This window comes from Scyliorhinus torazame, chromosome 28, assembly GCF_047496885.1.
Source record: "Scyliorhinus torazame isolate Kashiwa2021f chromosome 28, sScyTor2.1, whole genome shotgun sequence".
Classification (NCBI taxonomy): Eukaryota; Metazoa; Chordata; class Chondrichthyes; order Carcharhiniformes; family Scyliorhinidae; genus Scyliorhinus; species Scyliorhinus torazame.
In genome coordinates, this window is record NC_092734.1 from 12,742,073 (window position 1) to 12,761,761 (window position 19,689).

Genomic DNA, 19,689 nt, shown 5'->3' on the forward strand with positions numbered 1-19,689 from the left:
TCTCCCCTTCAGTGGCCACAAAGGCATTTCTTGACCACTGACATCCCACATGTACACCCAGCGTGGGACGCCACGTGAATATCTCTGCTCTTTGGTGTCAGTGACTGCCGATATACTAGCTCCACTAGTCAAGTGTGATGCACAAACAAGACTGCTCTATCTTATTGTTCAAAGTGGGACAGTTCAATTTTACCCCTCACTCCCCTGTACATAACGCATAATGGCGGGCAGACTAATACTAGGCCAGGGGCTATGTTCGACCACAGTCTCCGGTTCTTAGGGTAGGGAAATAGCAGGTGCCTCCTCCCAGCAGTGAGGCTGAGATCCATGACAACTCGGCGAGCAAGCAACTGCTCCTGGTCGTGCTCTGCTCATGTGTGCTCCAATGGAATGTCACACACATTTCACCTCGTAACAGGGGTCACAGAACACACTGCACAGAAAGTGACTGTGACTTTGTACTTACAACGTGGATAACGTTAGCCCGTCCCCAAGACGGTTACAGGCCATGTGCTCCTTGTGTCACAATGAGTGGCTTGTGGGCCATTTTGGGAGGGTCAGTAAGTGCCATGCGTGCAAGCCCAAGTTTTAACTTAACCTGATCAGGGAGAACAGGTTCCCAAGTTACCCTCCCCCAACCCTATTCCACGCTCCATTGGCGTCTCACCTAAACACGCCCCTTTTTGACGGGTGGTCACGGTTAAAATCGGGCCTCAAGGAGGAGATTGGAATCAGCACTAGGCCGAGTTATGTAGGGGTGGAGAGTGGGGATAACCAATCGGGTTTTGAATGACAATCTGGGAGTTCTCTGACTCAACGTTTGCGCCAGTTTGAACAAACACTGAGTGGTTAGGCTGTTGGATTCGAAATCCAGGGGTCAGGACTACATATCCAGAGAGTGAAGAGTTCAAATCCCACCCGGTCAGTTTTAGAACTTAAAAATTAACTGCCAATAAAGTTTATATAAAGTGACCATGATGCTGTTTTGGATCGGTGTAACTCCAAACCAGAGAACTAGTGACTCCAGTCCCATGTCAATGTCGTTCGTCCTTAACCTTAATGACCTCCTCGGTTGTATCACCACCTGTCGGCAGTTTCGGGGATGGCCAACGCCCAAATCATAAGAATGAGCTTTTTAAAAAAAAATTAAACAACCTCACAACCTCTTGGTTACTAGGCCGAGATTGTACTGCTGGAAAGGACACCTTTCATCTCGTGAAATGTACATTCTCGGCAAAAGAAACAAGCAGGGACGATAGTGATATTTAAGGGGCATCTTGACAAATACATGAATAGGATGGGAATAGAGGGATACGGACCCAGGAAGTGTAGAAGATTGTAGTTTAGTCGGGCAGCATGGTCGGCACGGGCGTGGAGGGCCGAAGGGCCTGTTCCTGTGCTGTACATTTCTTTGTTCTTTGTTCATTATCAGCACAATAAATTGGGTTGTGGGGGTCTCACACCCACAACCCAGAGATGTGCAGGGTAGGTGGATTAACCACACTAAATTGCCCCTTAATTGGGAAAAAAAGAATTGGGTACTCAAAATTTATTTTAAAAACAAACAAAGAACTGGGGAAATCATGGAGTGTATGAACTCCATGCAGGCGGGGAAGGCGCCAGGGCCAGATGGATTCCCAGTGGACTTCGACAAAAGCCTTGTGACAGCATTGACCCCGCACTTGCAGGAGATGCTCACAGACTCGCTGGTAAGGGGCACCCTGCCACCAACACTGACACAAGCCTCAACATCACTGATAACCGAAAAGCACAAAGGCCCAATGGAGTTCAGGTCCTACAGGCCCATCTCGCTATAAAGATCCTGGCAAAGGCCCTGGCGAGGTGGTTGGAGAGCTGCGTGCCGGAGGTAGTCGCAAGGACCAGACAGGCTTTGTCAGGGACAGCGAACATCGAACATTAGCCACCTGCTGAACGTGACAATTACCCACCGATGGAGAGAATACCAGAAATGATCATCTCCCTGGACCCAGAAAAGTCCTTTGGCAGAGTCAAATGGAAATGCCTGATAGAGGCACTGGAGCGGTTTGGATTTGGGCTAGGGTTCTCCTCCTGGGTGAAACTACTGTACAACACTCCCATGGCGAGCGTATGGACAAACACCACCAAATTAGATACTTCCGGCTGCACAGGGGCACGAGGTAGGGATGCCCACTATCCCTGCTGCTGTTTGTTCTGGCAATCGAGCTACTTACGATCGCCCTCAGAGTGGCGAAGGGGTGGAGAGGTATCCAAAGAGGGGACAGAGAGCATTGAATTTCACCCTATGTGGATGACCTGCTTCTCTACATCGCAAACCCCTGGACCTGTGTGGAAGGGATAATGAAATTCCTAAAGGAGTTTGAGGCCTTCTCAGGTTACAAACTTAACCTGAGCAAAAGCGAGAACTTCCCTGTGAACCCACAGGGGGTGGGAGGGACAGAGCAGGGAGGCTGCCGTTCAAACAAGCCCAGACCAAATTCCACTACCCGAGGATCCAAATAGCCCACGACTGGGCACGAATCAACAAATTGAACCCGACAAGTCTGGTGGAGGAAGTCAAAAAGGACCTGCAGTGGTGGGGCCCACTCCCGCTCTCACTAGCAGGGAGAATAGTCGATTAATGTGCTGCCCAGGGTCCTCTTCCTAATCAGATCCATCCCGATCCATATCCCCAAGGTCTTTTTCAGCACAGTTTGTGTAAGAGGGGTGTAAGAGAGGGGGGGGCGGGGGGGGGGGGTGCCCGAGGATCCAAAAAAAGGTCCTACAAAGGAGAAGAAAAGTGGGAGGACTGCCCTCCAGAACCTACAGTTCTACCACTGGGAGGCCACAGCAGAAAGAGTGCGGGGATGGGTGAAGGAACCGGGAGCAGAGTGGGTGAAGGTGGAAGAGAGTTCCTGCACAGGGACATCCTTCTGAGCCCTAGTCACAACCGCTCTCCCATTCTCCCCGGCCAAATCCTCGAGGAGCCCGGTGGTGGTAGCCAAACTCCGATCGTGATACCAAATGAGTCAACACTTCGGCCTAACCGAAATGTCCACCACGGCCCCCATCTGCAACAACTACAGGTTCACTCCCGCAATAATGGACGCCTCCTTCAAAAGGTGGAGACAGGATGAGGCACTCTGACAGTTAGGGACATGCACACGGATGATAGAGTAGCGACCCTAGGGAACTCATGTAGAGGTTCCAATTACCAAGAGGAAACGACCTCCCATACATTCAGGTCAAACCCTTCCTCCACAAGTAGTCAATGACGTACCCCTGGATTCCAGGACACCCGTTAGTAGAAGAACTGCTGGACATGGGCGACCAAGGGAAGGGAAACTGGGCGGATTTATACAAGTGACTGGGGTTTTTTTTGGGTTCTTTTGTAATTTGTGATTGATGAATTGTTGGAGATGAAATATTCAATAAAAACATTTTCACATAAATAAATAAATATTTGGTCAGACTACATCTAGAATGACAATTCCAGTTATCTCCCAAACTCATGTAAAAGTTGACTCAGTCCTCAACGACGTTGCGAAGATTAGGCCTGTCCAAATTCAAACAGAGGCCCAGTGGAAAAGGGACTCTATGAAAACCAGATGAGGCTTTGTTTGAGTGAGCCAAGGGCTCGGATACGAGGCGATATCACCTGCGAGTGGCATAGGGACATTCTGGTTTTCTCGTGCCAGATGTTTGTTAACCATCGAGCAAAAGGCCGGAGATCAACTTGCCAAAGAAGACCTACCGGGGGCGAAGTTGGCAGTATGCTCGATGCAATTCAGTAAATTGGATTTCAAGGTACATTGGGCAGGATTCTCCGTCCCTCCAGCCCTGTTTTCCGGCGTGGCGCCCCCCCCCCCCCCCCCCCCCCCGTTCCCATAGCCGGCCAATGGGGTTTCGCATGGTGGGTATATCCTGAGTTGATTAAGGTGGTGGGGTGCAGAGTAGGGGCGAGAGGGAGAGGGAGGGAGGACAAAAGGTTTCAGACGGTGGGGCACAGAGGGCCTCATGGGCATTTGAGCGTCTCGAGGGTGACACTCCTGCCAATGGAATTTTGGAACATGGCCGCCCTCCGTGATGGACACACATTGACAAGACAGTCAGGCCCAGTACAACAACAACAACAATCTTCATTCATGCAGCACCTTTGACATTGGAAGGCATCCGAAGATGCTCCACAGGAGTGTAAACCAATCAAAATTTAGACACCGAGGCCCCATCAGTAGACACCTGAGCAGGAAATCAAAAGTGCGTCAATGGAGGAAGAGTGTCTTAAACAAGGGAAGAGATGCGGAGAGGTTTACCAAGAGAATCCTAAAGGCAACTGGAGGCAAAGTCACCAGTGGCAGAACAATTAAAAATCAGGGATGTACACGAGACCAATAACGGAAGGGTTACAGAGCAGGAGGAGGGTAGGAGATATTGAGGGAGGTGGGGGTGAGGAATCGGAGGCATTTGAAAACTGGGATGTTTGCTGCAGTGTTAAGCACTCCAGTCTGTAGTGTTGAACTCAGAAATGGGCCAAATTTTAAAAAGGTTTGCGGCCTACCTGGATGAATAATCAGACTTCGGTTCATCGTCTTCAATCTCAAATGTTCTCTTGAGTAAGTTGTCTTCTGTGTACAGCTGGCACCTGGTGAGAATGTTCTCTGACTTACTGTAAACCACCATTGGATTGACGCTCGTCTTCTTGTCCGTCCTAGTCACCTTGCACCCTGGGCTACTTGACCAATCAGCGTCCTTGGCTGGGTCCTGACAGGAATCCCCACCGGCATTAGTCCAAGGCAAAAACTTCTCTTCAATCAGCCGGGCGTTCTCCTTAATTTGATCCTGGATTTCCGAGGTCAGAGTTGGAAAGTCGAAGGTGAAATAATTCCCGTGACTCCTGTTGGGAGAAGGCAGGGTCTCCACTGAGTCGAGGCTGGTATAAGAGGTGCCTTTGGCTCGGTGAGATTCCAGGATAGATTCAAATTGCTTACTGAAGGTATCAGTGCCATCTTCAGAGAGGCTGCGCGAAATAGAAATGGAAGCCACGGGTGTGAGCATATTTTTGATCTCTATCTCTGGTGACCTGTGGAGGATATATAATGAGACAACAGTTCAGGGCATAGGTGGGAGCACAGCGAGAGAACTGCACCCCCTGTTTAATGAAGGATAGGCGTGCACTGGGGGCAGCTCAGAGGTTCACACGGAGGTGGATTCTTGGGATCAAAGGTCGCCTCACATGAGGCAAGCGAGAGCAGCTTGGGCCTATACTTGCTGGGAGTTTAGAGCAATGAGAAGTGATCTTGTTGACACACATAAGATTCTGAGGAGACGGACAGGGGAGGGGGATAGATTTGACAGGCTAGTTACCGAGAAGATGCTACCCCTTATGGGGAGCTAGAAAAAGATGGTCACATGTTCAAGATAAGGGCGCTTAAGACGGGAGATGAGGAGGAATTTATTCTCCCAGAGGGGCGTTAGTCTTTGAATTCTATTCCCCAGAGAGCATTGGAGGCGGGCCATTCAATACTTGTCATGATATTCAAACACACACATCGTGATAGATAGACCAACAGACCAATTAGCACACATAACACGACAGCCAATCACAGACAGGAGCAGACACAGTACAAGAGAAGAAACACGACACCTGGTGGACAGTCCATCTAGAGACAAGGACAAGGCCAGGACCTGATTAACAAGACACTCACACAGTCACCACGTGCTGAGTACCAAGACAGATCTGTAAATATCGAGTTGGAATAAAACTGCGTTGTACCAATCGCAACCGTGTTGGTTCATCTGTACCTCAGAGCACCCAACACCTCAATACTGAGTTAGCAAGAGTTTTGATCTACAAGGGGGTGGTGTCAAGGGTTTTGGAAGGCAGTTGGAAAATTGGAGTTGAGGCCACAATCAGCTATGGTCTTATTGAATGACGGCGGAACAGGCTCGAGGGGCCGGGTGGCCTACTCTTATTTCTTACACAGCACTTAAGGAGGCCATTCAGCGAACTTTCCCTCCTCCAGCTGTTTGAAGGAGCCATCAAATTAGTCCCACTCCCCTTGCACTTTCCACATATTTCTGCAAATTGTTCCAATGTAACATCTGTCTCCACCATCCTTTTTGGGCAGCGCGGCCCCACATCAGTGGCAGTGGCGCAGTGGTATTTTCACCGGACCAGTAACCCAGAGACATGCTCTGGGGACCGGGGTTCGAATCCCACTCGGGCTGATGGTGAAATCGGAATCCGGTAAAAGGGGGAATTAAAAGTCTAATGACGACCATGAAACCATCGCCGATTGTCGCAAAACCTCATCTGGCTCACTAATGCCCCTTTAGGGAAGGAAATCTGACGTCCTTGCCCGGTCTGGCCTACATGTGACTCCAGACCCACAGCAATGTGGTTGACTCTCAACCGGCCCATCAAACCTCAGTTTAAGGGCAATTTGGGATGGCAATAAATACTGGCCCAGCCCGCAACGCCCGCATCCCTTAAACCAAACCACAATGTGTTAAAAAAGCATTTCTCCTCATTCTTTTGTCAATCGCCGCAAATCTGTGTCCTCCCGTGATTAAACCTTCTTCTGCCCGTGTCAAAATCTGTCAGAGCTTGTCGTGCATTTGAACACCTCGCACGCAATATCTTCGGAAATTCTCATTAAAACGCAGCAGCAAATATTGAAAGAGAAGCGGCCCGAGTGAGGGAACGTTTCCATCAGACAGGGCGGGGGTCTTGGCTATTTTCATCCTGAAAAATCCAATTACTGCCATTGCTGCCCGTGGTGCTGAGGCAGCAACGTCATCTTAACAAATCACGGGAAATTCAATCCAGTTTGCCTGCGGTGGGGCAGCGAGGGTGTGTGGGAAGGGGGTGGGATTAAGCGTCACAGCAAGTGGGTGCAGTGCAAATGAGTGCCAGCAGAGGGGGTGCCGAGACAGGGCAACAGACGCCGGAAAGTCAAAGGAAACCTGAAATGCAAATAGCAAAATGCTGGAAAACATTGCGCGTGCCTGGAGAGGAGATTTGATGCAGCAGTGGGAGGAGGCAGGGACAAAACAGAAGGGAAGTGGACGAGGAGCAACAAAGGGCGATGGAGGGCAGGGACTGCCAGAGGTAGCAGAGTATTTGGATGATTGCCTATTACGGGGTCCACGCATTACTAAGGAGGAGATTCCCAGACAATTCACCCAGGTTGGCTCCCACCTGAAAAGAAGCAAATGTGTCTTTGGAGCAAAAGCTGTAACATGTCCAGGCTATTGGGCGGACAATCACGGCCTAGATCCTGTGGAGGAGAAGGTCCGGACCATAAAAGGGGCTCCGACTCCAAGGAATGCCACGGAATGGGCAGAAACGTAGAACTGCAGCAGGACGCGCAGTGACGGCATGATGACCACAGGACACCAGGGCGGAATTTCAGGTGTGGTATTTTAGTTTAAGTGGGGAGTGTGTTGTGGACGATGGCTCTTTCAGAGGCTCAGGAGTTTTTGGGGGTGGACACGGTAACACGCAAAACCTTACGGACAGAGACTAAAAGCAGACTGTTAGATTTGGCAAAAGCATTGCAGTCAACATTGCCTCGCAAAATGCGAAAAAATGTGGTACTTACCGCGGTAGCTGAGCATTTAAATCTGCCTGAGACACATTCTGACTCATTAGAAATGGCAAAGCTCCAGTTGCAGATTAAGCAACTTGAACATGAAAAAGAATTAAAGCAGCTTGAATATGCAATGAGAGAAAAAGAAAAGGAGCGAGAAGAAAGAAACAAAGATAGAGATAGAGAGGAAAGGGAAAAAGAGAGAGAGTTTGAACTTCATAAAATGGCTATGAAACATGAAAATCAGTTAAAATTGGCAGACGGACTTCCGGTGGCGTGGGCGAGCAGGGCGACCGCAGCAACAAGAGCTCCCGCCGGTGGCCGCGATTCACGGCGATTTTGTGGAAATCCCCGAGTCTTCACGCACCCCCCGACTATCGTCGGCCTTTGGGGCCGTCACGAGCAGCCAGCGGGGCTGGTTTAAAAACCAGCGAAGAACCCCGCGCGGGTGTCGGTCGGCGGGGGCTGAGGCGCTGGGCCCGGCATGGCATCGCGGTTAGAGCAGCGGGGGCGGAGCTATGAGGAGGCCGAGGCGGCAGGCCCGAGGCCAGGGCACCATGTAGGGAGGGTGCTCCACGTCGGATGGCGCCCACCTAGGAGGAAGAAAGAAGGCTGAAGCCTGATCCCAAGGGAGCTCTGGGTGAATGCAGGGGAGAAAGAAAGACGGTTTAAGGAAGTTTGGTTAAAGTTTTTTTTTCTCTCCCCCTTTTTTTTTTCCAAAAAAGAATAAGTCAGATTGATGAAGGACAGGAGGGTGAAGGGGGAGAGAGGAGAAAAGAAAGAAGATAAAAAACAATGGGCCGCTAAAGGATGCGACGAGTAGGGTCGAAGAAAGGAGGCAATTGCGGGTTCGCCACTGAAGGAGAAGACGAGCAAAAGTGTTGACAGGATGGCGGAAGCCGAGCTGCAAGGCGGGGCCGCACTACTTACGGTGGAGAAGATGGCCGAGGTGATGGCGGTGGAGCTGGAAAAACAGTTTGTGAGGCACATGGAGATCCTGAGGAAAGAGATGGTGGTCGTGGTGAGGTCATTGTTGGAGGAGGCAATCGGCCCGATCGGGGTGGAGGTGGCAAAGGCATCGGCCGAGGTGAGAGAGCAGGGCGAGAAGTTGAAGGAGGTGGAGGAGGCCGTGACACGACACAGCGACCAGGTCACCTCGATGGGGGACGAGCTGCGGAGGGTGGTGGAGGTTAACAGAGGACTCCGAGCAAAGCTGGAAGACTTGGAAAACCGCTCAAGGCGGCACAATTTGAGAATTGTGGGCTTGCCCGAAGGGACAGAGGGCCCAAGGCCAACGCAATACTTCGCTAAGAAGTTGGCGGAGCTGATGGGGGAGGGTGAGAGCCCCACCCTGTACGAATTAGACTGAGCTCATCGGTCATTAAGTGAACGAGCCGCCAAGGGTAGTAATTATCTGCTTCCATAAGTTTTGCATGAAGGAGAAGATATTAAGCTGAGAGAAGCAGAAGCGTGAGGTGCTGTGGGATGGTGCTGCGGTTCGGATCTACCAGGACCTGACGGTGGAGTTGGCAAAAAGACGAGCGGCGTTTGGGCGAGTGAAGGCGGCTTTGTACAAGAAGGGGGTGCGATTTGGTGTGGTGTACCCGGCGAAGTTGAGAGTAACATATAACGCCAAAGACTTTTATTTTGAGACAGCGGAGGCGGCTGAGGCGTTCGTGAGGGCAGAAGGCTTGGGACAGACGGGAAGAGCGGAACTGGAAGAGAGACTGTGGACTGTGTTTGAGCGGCTGGAAAATGTATAAATGTTACAACTTTCTTTTTACTGATTTGTATTGAAATTTACTTCTCTTTGCATTGTTACAGAGTTCAAGTTAATGGCGTTCTGTGTTGCGACGGTTAAATGTTATGTTAGTGAATTGTAGGGGTTGGATTGTTGGGTTTGTTTTGGTGTTTCTTTCTCTGGGACTGGGTGGAAGGGGGCAAGAGGTCTTGGCTGGGGGAGCCACCCACGCTAGCTAACTAAAGTCAGTTAGTGAACGGGGGTGAGGTGAGAGGAGGGCTGCGGACGTTGGAGCCTGGATAGCAGGCTTCAATGGGCCTACGAGGCGAGCGAGAGATGAGGGGGGGGGGGAAGGGATGGATGTTGGGGGATGTTTTTGTAAGGGGGTTTCTTGGGGGGGGGGGTTTGATGTTAACAATGGACAGGGGCGGGTCAGGCTTATGGGGCCCGGTGGTATGGTGATGGTGGATAAGAAAGGTGGGGGGGGGGGGGGGGGTGAGAGACCCCCAGTGAGGATAGTCACGTGGAACGTGAGAGGGCTAGGAGGGCCGGTCAAGAGGTCAAGGGTGCTTGCACATCTTAAAAGTTTGAAAGCCGATGTAGCAATGCTGCAGGAGACTCACTTGAGAGTGAAGGACCAGGTGAGACTTAAAAAGGGCTGGGTTAGCCAAGTGTTTCACTCCGGATTTGATGGAAGGGCTCGAGGGGTAGCGGTGTTGGTCAGCAAACGGGTACGCTTCCAGATGGAGAACGTGGTGGCAGATCAGGGGGGTAGATATGTGATTGTAGCAGGAGCACTGGAGGGGAGATTAGTGGCGCTGTTAAGTGTATACTGTCCCAATTGGGACGATGTGGGATTTGCGAGGAAGGTGTTTGGGGCTATTCCCGACTTGGACACGCATGAGCTGATTGTGGGGGGGGGGGGGACTGGAACTTGGTGCAGGAGCCAAGGTTGGACAGATCACGGCCACGCTCGTTGGTCCCATCAGGGGCGGCGAAGGCGCTGGCTGGGCTAATGGTGGAAATGGGAGGGGTGGACCCTTGGAGGTTCCTGCACCCAAGGGAACGGGAGTACTCGTTTTTCTCAGCGGTCCATAAGGTATACTCGCGGATGGACTTTTTTGTGGTGGGGAAGGCTTTGCTGGCTGGAGTCAAGGGGTCGGAATACTCTGCAATTGCAGTGTCAGATCACGCTCCACATTGGGTGGATATGGTGCTGGAGAAGTGGGTAGCCCATAGACCGGGGTGGAAACTGGATGTGGGGCTTTTGGGGAACCAAGTGTTCTGTGAGAAAATTGAAAAGGTTATTAAGGAATATGTCGGTTTCAATTGTACGGGTGAGGGGTCGCAGGCAGTCGTCTGGGAGGCTCTAAAGGCGGTGGTGAGGGGTGAGGTAATTTTGTTTAGGGCCAGGGTGGACAAAGAGGAGAGGTTGGAGCGGCAGAGGGTAATAGATGAGATGTTGGAGGTAGAGAGGAAGTATGCAGAGGATGGGGACCCGGCGAAGCTGGAAAAGAGGAAGGAACTACAGGCGAGCTTCGACCGACTGTCCACCAGGAAGGCGGTGCGCCAACTGAGACGAGCAAGGGGTGCAGTTTATGAACATGGAGATATGTTAGCAGGTCAGCTCCGGAGGGAGGCAGCGGCAAGGGAAATTCTTCAGGTGAGGGATAGGGCAGAGAAGTTGGTGGTGGCTCCAGTGCTGATTAACTAGGTTTTTGAGGAGTTTTATGAGAAGTTGTACAAGTCAGAGCCACTCGGGGGAAACCGTGAGATGCAGGAATTTCTAGATGGGTTGGAGTACCCGAGGCTAGGGGAGGTGCACAGGGCTACATTAGAAGGAGCAATAGTGGAGCAGGAGATAAAGGATGCGATTGGGAGGATGCAGTCGGGGAAGGTGGCAGGGCCGGATGGGTTTCCGGTGGAATATTATAAAAATTCAAGGACAGATTGGCACCCCTGATGGTGGGGATGTTTGAGGAGGCGATAGGGAAGGGGGTGTTGCCGCAAACCTTGGGGCAGGCATCGATTTTACTGTTGCTAAAAAAAGATATGGATCCGACGGAGTGTGGGTCGTATCGGCCCATATCACTTCTGAATGTGGACGCAAAGGTATTGGCGAAGGTACTGGCGGGTAGGCTGGAGGAGTGCCTTCCGAAGGTGATAGGGGAGGATAGGAGTTTGTGAAAGGGAGGCAGCTGTTTTCGAACATTAGGAGGGTTTTGAACGTTGTTATGGCACCGGCGGAAGGGAAGGAAACAGAGGTAGTTGTGGCATTGGACGCCGAGAAGGCGTTTGATCAGGTAGAATGGGGGTACCTGATGGCAGTGCTGGAGCGGTTTAGGATTGGATCAAGGTTTGTGAACTGGGTAATGCTATTATATAAGGAACCGAAGGCGAGTGTCCGCACAAACAATATCAGTTCGAGATACTTTTCTCTCCACCGTGGGACGAGACAGGGATGTCCTATGTCCCCCCTGCTGTTTGCACTCGCGATTGAGCCGTTGGCCATCGCATTGAGACGTTCGGGAGCATGGAAAGGAATAGTGCGGGGAGGGATAGAGCATAGGGTGTCCTTATATGCCGACGACTTGCTGCTGTATGTGTCGGAACTGAGTGCGTCGATAGGAGGAATATTGGAGCTACTGCGGGTATTTGGGTCTTTCTCGGGGTACCAGCTGAACCTGGACAAGAGTGAGTATTTTGTGGTGTCTCGGCCGGGGGTGGGGACAGGGGAGGGGGGGCTGCCATTCCGTAGGGCAGGGACTCATTTTAGGTATCTGGGGGTGCAGGTTGCCCGGGAGTGGGGGAGGCTTCGCAGGTACCACATCGCTAGTTTGGTGGGGAGAGTGAAAGCCGATCTGGCAAGGTGGGACGGCCTTCCTCTGTCACTGGCGGGTCGGGTACAGGCGGTTAAAATGAATGTGTTGCCGCGATTCCTGTTTATTTTTCAATGCCTACCGATTTTCCTGCCAAAGTCTTTTTTCAGGGAGATTGAGGGAAGGATTACCTCATTCATATGGAGAGGGAAGGTGGCCAGAGTGAGAAAGGTGCTGCTACAGAGGGGAAGGCAGGCAGGGGGTTTGGGTCTCCCGAACCTGATGTATTACTACTGGGCGGCGAACGTGGAGAAGGTGCGGAGCTGGGTCAGAGGGGTGGATTCTCAGTGGGTCAGAATGGAGGCGAGTTTGTGCAGGGGGTTGGGATTGAAGGCACTTGCAACAACACCGCTCCCGATAGCTCCGGGGAAATATTCAGGGAGTCCGGTAATAATAACTTCATTGAAAATCTGGAGGCAGTTTCGCCAACACTTCGGGTTGGGGGCAGGGTCAAGGGAAATGCCGATTCGGGGGAACCACAGATTTGAGCCAGGGAAGTGGGATTGACGTTTTCGGAAATGGAAAGAGAGGGGGATTAAGACACTAAAAGATTTGTTTCTTCGGGGTCGGTTTGCGGGATTGAGGGAGCTGGAAGCGAAGTATGGGCTCGAGCAGGGAAAAGTGTTTAGGTACATGCAGGTTCAGGATTTTGCCAGGAAGGAGATACAGAGCTTCCCAGAGGAACCGGCCTCCACATTGCTGGAAGAGGTGTGACAACAAGGGGACTGGAGAAGGGGGCAGTGTCAGCGGTGTACGGAGCTATTTCGAAAGAGGATAAGGCACCACTGGAAGGGATAAAAGCAAAGTGGGAGGAAGAGCTGGGAGAGGTTATAGAGGAGGGGGTCTGGTGTGAGGTGCTCCGGAGAGTGAATGCCTCCACCTCATGTGCGAGGTTGGGGCTGATACAGCTGAAGGTGGTATATAGAGCGCACCTCACGAGGGCGAGGATGAGCCGATTTTTTTGAAGGAATAGAGGATGTGCGTGAGCGTTGCGGGGGGGGGGGGGGGGGGGGGGGGGGGGGCGCTAATCACGTTCATATGTTTTGGTCCTGTCCAAAGCTAGGGGAGTACTGGAAGGAGGTGTTTAGGGTAATTTCCAAGGTGGTGCGTGTGAAACTGGACCCGGGTCCCCAGGAGGCCATATTCGGGGTGTCGGACCAGCCAGGGTTGGAAACGGGAGCGGAGGCAGATGTCATAGCCTTCGCCTCGTTGATCGCCCGAAGGCGGATCCTGCTGGGATGGAGAGCAGCCTCTCCACCCTGTGCCCTGGCGTGGCGGGGGGACCTGTTGGAATACTTGACCCTTGAGAAGGTTAAGTTCGAACTGAGGGGAAGCTCGGGGGGGTTCTACAAATCATGGGCACTATTTATTATGCACTTTCAAGAACTGGATAACATCGAACATTAGTTGGGCAGGGGTTAGTGGGGGGGGGGGGGGGGGCTGTGTAGATTAAGGGTGACTACGGGTAATCCTGATTCCTTTTTGTCATTTGTTTATGTAAACTTTCGGGCTGATGTTTAGGGGTTGGTGGGCGGATGGGATCGTTGTTGTTGTTAAGGGGATAGACATATTTTGCTGATTATTGTTTATTGCTGATGGGTGTAAATGCGGGAGGAAATGTGAAAAAGGAGAATAAAATTTTTTTTTTTTTAATTGGCAGACGCAAAGGGAAACATACAGTTGGATGAGGATAGTGAGACAGAGCGTCATAGTCGAAAACGTGGTGGGGATCTATTTAAATGTCTCCAAGCATTGCTAAGGTTTGACGAGAAGGAGGTAGAAGCCTTTTTCATTTCATTTGAGAAGGTAGCTAAACAAATGAAATGGCCACAGGACATGTGGGTGTTACTGATTCAAACAAAGCTGGTAGGTAGAGCTAGTGAAGTGTTTGCATCACTACCGGAGGAGGTACCTGGAACATATGAGGAGGTGAAAAAATCCATCTTACGTGCAAATGAGCTAGTGCCTGAAGCTTACAGACAAAGGTTTAGAAATTTAAGGAAAGAATTTGGTCAAACATACATGGAGTTTGAAAGGCTCAGAGTAATTTTGATAGGTGGATAAGGGCTTTGAAAATAGACCAAACGTATGAAGCGCTCAGAGAAATTTTTAGAGGAGTTTAAAAATTCAATTCCTGATGTAGTGAGAACTCATGTGGAAGAGCAGAGGGTAAAAATGCGAGATTAGCAGCGGAAATGGCAGACGATTATGAATTAGTTCATAAATCAAGGCTTGGTTTCCGACATCAGTTTCAGCCGGTGAGGGATAGAAACTGTGGACATGAGAAATACTCAAGTGGTAAAGGTAAAGGTGATCTGATGGGAGATAATAAGGAGAGTGTACCTCAGATTAAAAAAGAAATCCAGGAGGGTGGAAAAGAAATGAAAAATTTCAAATGTTTTCACTAATAAACCAGGCCATGTAAAGTCACAGTGTTGGTGGTTGAAGAAAAGCACTGGGAAGGCTGATGCGGTAAAACAGGATAAGACAGTGGAGTTTGTTAGAGGAAAGCCCAAGGGAAGTGAAAGAGGTGCAGCCTGTTCAAGAAGTAATTGATAAGAAGGTGCCAGATGCCTTTAAAGAATTTACTTTTGTGGGTAAAGTTTATTCATGTGTATCAGGAGGAGAAGGTAAAGAAGTCACAATTTTAAGAGATACAGGAGCCAGTCAATCTTTAATGGTAAGAGATGAGGAATTATGTAGTTTGGGAAGAATGTTGCTAGAAAAGGTGGTAATGTGTGGAATTCAGGGTGAGAGCAGTAGCGTTCCATTATATAAGGTAAGGTTGGAAATTCCACTGAAGAGTGGTGAAGTGGTAGTAGGAGTAATAGAGAAACTATCTTGTCCAGGAATATAGTTTATGTTGGGTAATGATATAGCTGGATCGCAGGTGGGAGTGATGCCTACTGTGGTTGATAAGCCAGTGGAAAATCAGACAACTGAAGTGTTGAAGGACGAATATCCTGGGATTTTTCTGGATTGTGTAGTAACAAGGTCGCAAAGTCACAGGTTAAGAGGAGAAATCAAAGAGTGAAGATGGACTATATTATTGTACCTGTTTGCGTGTGTTGTTTTATTTGAACCGGTAAAGTGTTTTTACTGTGTGCGTTTCTTAATTGATGGTGCAAAGGTGAAAAATGGAACCATCTTGAAGTTGATGGTTTTTTTTTCTTGAGGAGAGGTGTCATGTGAGAGTACCTTTAAGAAATGGATGTTTAAGCAATGTACCTTTAAGAAATGGAGCTGATCATATTACTGAAGTGATGTCAGAGGGTGGGGGGGAGCTGAGCTCACTTCTGCTTCTTGAGTTTCAGTTTGAGAAGGCAGCTGGGAGTGTCTGTGTGTTTTGCTGTGAGCTGCAGGAAGAAACACAGCTGGTGTGTTGATGTCTGCAATCCAAAGACTATGGGCAGGATTCTCCAACCCACCGCCGGGTCGGAGAATCACCGGGGGCTGGCGTGAATCACGCCCCCGCCGTGTCCCAAAGTCTCCGCCACCAGAGATTCAGCGGGGGCGGGAATCGCACCGCGCCAGTCGGCAGGCCCACCCCAGCCGATTCTCCGGCCCGCGATGGGCTGAAGTCCCGCTGCTGGAATATCTGTCCCGCCAGCATGAATTAAACCACCTTTTGAATGGCGGGATAAGGCGGCGCGGGTGGGCTCCACAGTCCTGGGGGGGGCGCGGGGCGATCTGGCCCCGGGACGTGCCCCCACGATGGCCTGCACCCGCGATCGTGGCCCACTGATCCGCGGGCGGGCCTGTGCCGTGGGGGCACTCTTTCTTCCGCCTTCGCCATGGTCTTCACTATGGCGGTGGCGGAAGAGACCCCCTCCCCTGCGCATGAGCGGGGATGACGTCAGCAGCTGCTGACGCTCCCGCGCCTGCGCGGACCCGTGTCGCCCGGCGAAGACCTTTTGGCCCCGGCTGGCGTGCCGCCAAAGGCCTTTCCCGCTAGCCGGTGGAGCAGAAACTGCTCCGGTGCGGGCCTAGCCCCTCAAGGTGTGGGCTTGGCCCCTAAAGGTGCGGAGACTTCCGCACCTTTGGGGCGGCCCAACGCCGGAGTGGTTCCCGCCACTGCATTATGCGGGAAACCCCCGCCCCACCGGGTAGGGGAGAATCCCGCGCTATAAATATATTGAATGTAACCTAATGTGCTCCTAGTTTTGAAGGTTTGAAGTCTTTTGGATGTTTAAAGGAACAGTTTGAAGGATTATTTAGTGTTGCAGTCTTTTGGGGTTATCTTTGAAGTAACGGGTGTTAAGATATTCAATGTTTGTTTTAAACGATTAACTTGAGTTCATAGAATAAACATTGTTTTGTTTTAAAAAACACTTTTCCATTTCTGCTGTATCACACCTGGAGATTATGCCGTGTGCTTCCCACACCATAATCTATTAAAAGTTGTGGGTCGGTTAAACTCCATGAAACACTTTGGGGTTCTGTAAACCCGGACCCATAACAATGCCCAAAGTAAACAGCAGATTGGCCTTTCGCTGTAACAGGCTCACGTTCGGACATCCACAAGGCTCAGAATCGTTCCAAGCTTTAGCGGCCTCAATCTGGCCCAACTCAGCTCAAGGCAGGGTTAATGTGAGAGACCCGGAGGTTTGTTTGTTACAGGGAGCGAAATTGTCACATTGGTTCAGGAAGGACGGGTCCTCAAGGTTTGGGGCCGAGAGTGGTTGTTGGAGCATAGCATGCAGAACTTTATCTTGTATCTAACGGCATGGTAGCACAGTGGTTAGCACTATTGCTTCACAGCGCCAGGGACCCGGGTTCGTATTCCTGTCTTGGGACACTGACTGTGCGGAGTCTGCACATTCTCCCTGTGTCTGCGTGGGTTTCTTCCGGGTGCTCCGGTTTCCTCCCACAAGTCCCGAAAGACGTGCTTGTTAGGTGAATTGGACGTTCTGAATTCTCTCTTCATGTACCCGAACAGGCGCTGGAGTGTGGCGACTGGGGGATTTTCACAGTAACTTCATTGCAGTGTTAATGTAAGCCTATTTGTGACACCAATAAAGATTATTATTATTAACCCTTTCATCCAACTCGCTGGATTGAATGACAGGCTACAAACGTGGAAATCTACTCATGCTAAAGGACTACCATTTGCATCTGTCAATGAGAAGGATATTAATAGCTTTGAATTCTTTGCAGCAATTTAATTCTTTATGGGATAACTGGATCTAACCAGATGGTGAGGTATGAACCTGGACACACATTTCTTTCTTGATTGTTTGTTTATTTACTGTGATGAATGTAAGAAATTGGAATAAAGATTGTATTTTACAACTGTAGCAGTAATGTTTTTCACGGCCTGAGTTCAGGTACATATATCTGTTGCAGTAATATTATTAAAGAATCTAGGTTAAGGTATCCAGACTCTGTGGCTGCAAAAAGTGCAATTAAGAGGTCATAAAAGTGAGATCATCATTCATTCCAACCATGTACCTCTGTCTCTATCCACCAGCCCAGTGCCCCAACAGTCCCTCTTTATACTCTTTAAATAAACATAAATAGCAGGGGTGACGATCCCTTGTTTGGGCACAATAACTGAAACAAAACATCAAAAGGAATGATAGAATCATACAATCCCTATGGTGCAGAAGGAGGCCATGCAGCCCATCGAGTGTGCACCGACTCTCCGAATGAGCATCCAGCTTAGGCCTCTCCCCCACCCTATCCCTGTAGCCACACCTAACCTGTGCATCCTTGGACACCAAGAGGAAATTTAGGATCGCCAATCCATCTAACCTGCACACCTTGGGAAACCTAACTAATTTAAATTAAAATGTAATTACCAGGGGGCGATGGTGCATCCCGACCCCTGCGGTGCCCAGCGGCCACGTAAGGCCTGAAGTGTACTGGGTAGATTCCATGTTCTCCCTCTCTAAGGCCACCCAGCCATGAACGTAGCAGCGGTAGAGGGGCAGACAGTCAGATTGGACAACACACTGCCCGCTGCCTGTATCTGCTGTTGAGCACCTATTCCCTCTTTGTATGTGCCCAAGATACTTAATCAATACCCTCCACCCGTTTGCCCTGAACAATACAATTAACGTGACATTAACAGGGATACACACGGTAACACTTGCTCAATACAAACTGATTACCTTTCATCAGCAGCAGAGGACGGTTCAGAGAATACCTCATCCTCCACGGATTTTGATTGCTCCTCGCTACACTCCTTGTGGTCCCCAGTGGGCTCATCTGGCGCGATGTCTCCTGAAGGAGTAAGAGGGTCCACCTGAACAACGTCACTTGCAACCATTAAACCCGGCTGGTGAATACCGTCATGCTTGTCTGGACTGGTCGCGTTGTACTGTGCCATGACTTCATCCAGGTTGGTCTCCTGGTAGCGTCTGATAGGCACAGCGTCCAGGTCAGTCTCCGAGTACTTGGCCGTTCTAGTTTGCTCCCTGGCTTTGCAAACCGCGGAAGTCCCAGTTGACAAAGGTGCATCTTTCAAATCGTTAGCCGCCTTGGCAGAGCCATGATTGACCGTTTGTGGTTGTGCCTCCAGAGACCCATTGGGAGACACTCCCTTCTGCTTGTTCTCTGCTACTTCACTCATCACAGTAATATGTGGATTTGCCCGTGTCTGCCAGATTCCAGAATCAGCTGCAAGCACACAAGAGATTGTTAGGAGCTGGATCTCCAACCCCCACGAGGAGTTATGAAGATGTTGAGCAGCAGCAGCTCAAATCCAAAGCTAAAGCCCATCTTTTGTACGGTGTGTACAACATCTGAACTGGATCCAGATTGAACAGCTCTGCACTTGCATAACTGTACTGCGAGAGGACACCTCAGAGGGCAGTGAGGCTATATGGGTAGAGATCAGGACTAAGAATGGTGCAGTCACAATGTTGGGGGTTTACTACAGGCCTCCCAACAGCCAGCGGGAGATAGAGGAGCAGCTAGGTAGACAGATTTTGGAAAAGAGTAAAAACAACAGGGTTGTGGTGATGGGAGACTTCAACTTCCCCAATATTGACTGGGACTCACTTAGTGCCAGGGGCTTAGACGGGGCGGAGTTTGTAAGGAGCATCCAGGAGGGCTTCTTAAAACAATATGTAGACAATCCAACTAGGGGAGGGGCGGTACTGGACCTGGTATTGGGGAATGAGCCCAGCCAGGTGGTAGATGTTTCAGTAGGGGAGCATTTCGGTAACAGTGACCACAATTCAGTAAGTTTTAAAGTACTGGTGGACAAGGATAAGAGTGGTCCGAGGATGAATGTGCTAAATTGGGGGAAGGCTAATTATAACAATATTAGGCGGGAACTGAAGAACATAGATTGGGGGCGGATGTTTGAGGGCAAATCAACATCTGACATGTGGGAGGCTTTCAAGTGGCAGTTGAAAGGAATACAGGACCGGCATGTTCCTGTGAGGAAGAAAGATAAATACGGCAATTTTCGGGAACCTTGGATGACGAGTGATATTGTAGGCCTCGTCAAAAAGAAAAAGGAGGCATTTGTTAGTGCTAAAAGGCTGGG

General features: G+C 50.3%; 1 protein-coding gene across 4 annotated transcripts in view; it reads right to left on the reverse strand.

Annotated features, from left to right (window-relative positions):
- LOC140403531 (PH and SEC7 domain-containing protein 1-like) overlaps window positions 1–19,689 on the reverse strand; it is a 213,322-nt gene that overhangs the window by 90,964 nt on the left and 102,669 nt on the right. For all 4 annotated transcript variants that reach the window (XM_072491496.1, XM_072491497.1, XM_072491498.1 and 1 more), the window contains exons 6-7: window positions 18,305–18,812; window positions 4,538–5,059 (exon numbers count right to left, since the gene is read on the reverse strand). In XM_072491496.1, the coding sequence (XP_072347597.1) occupies window positions 4,538–5,059; window positions 18,305–18,812 (1,030 nt within the window). The remainder of the gene's footprint in view (window positions 1–4,537; window positions 5,060–18,304; window positions 18,813–19,689) is intronic.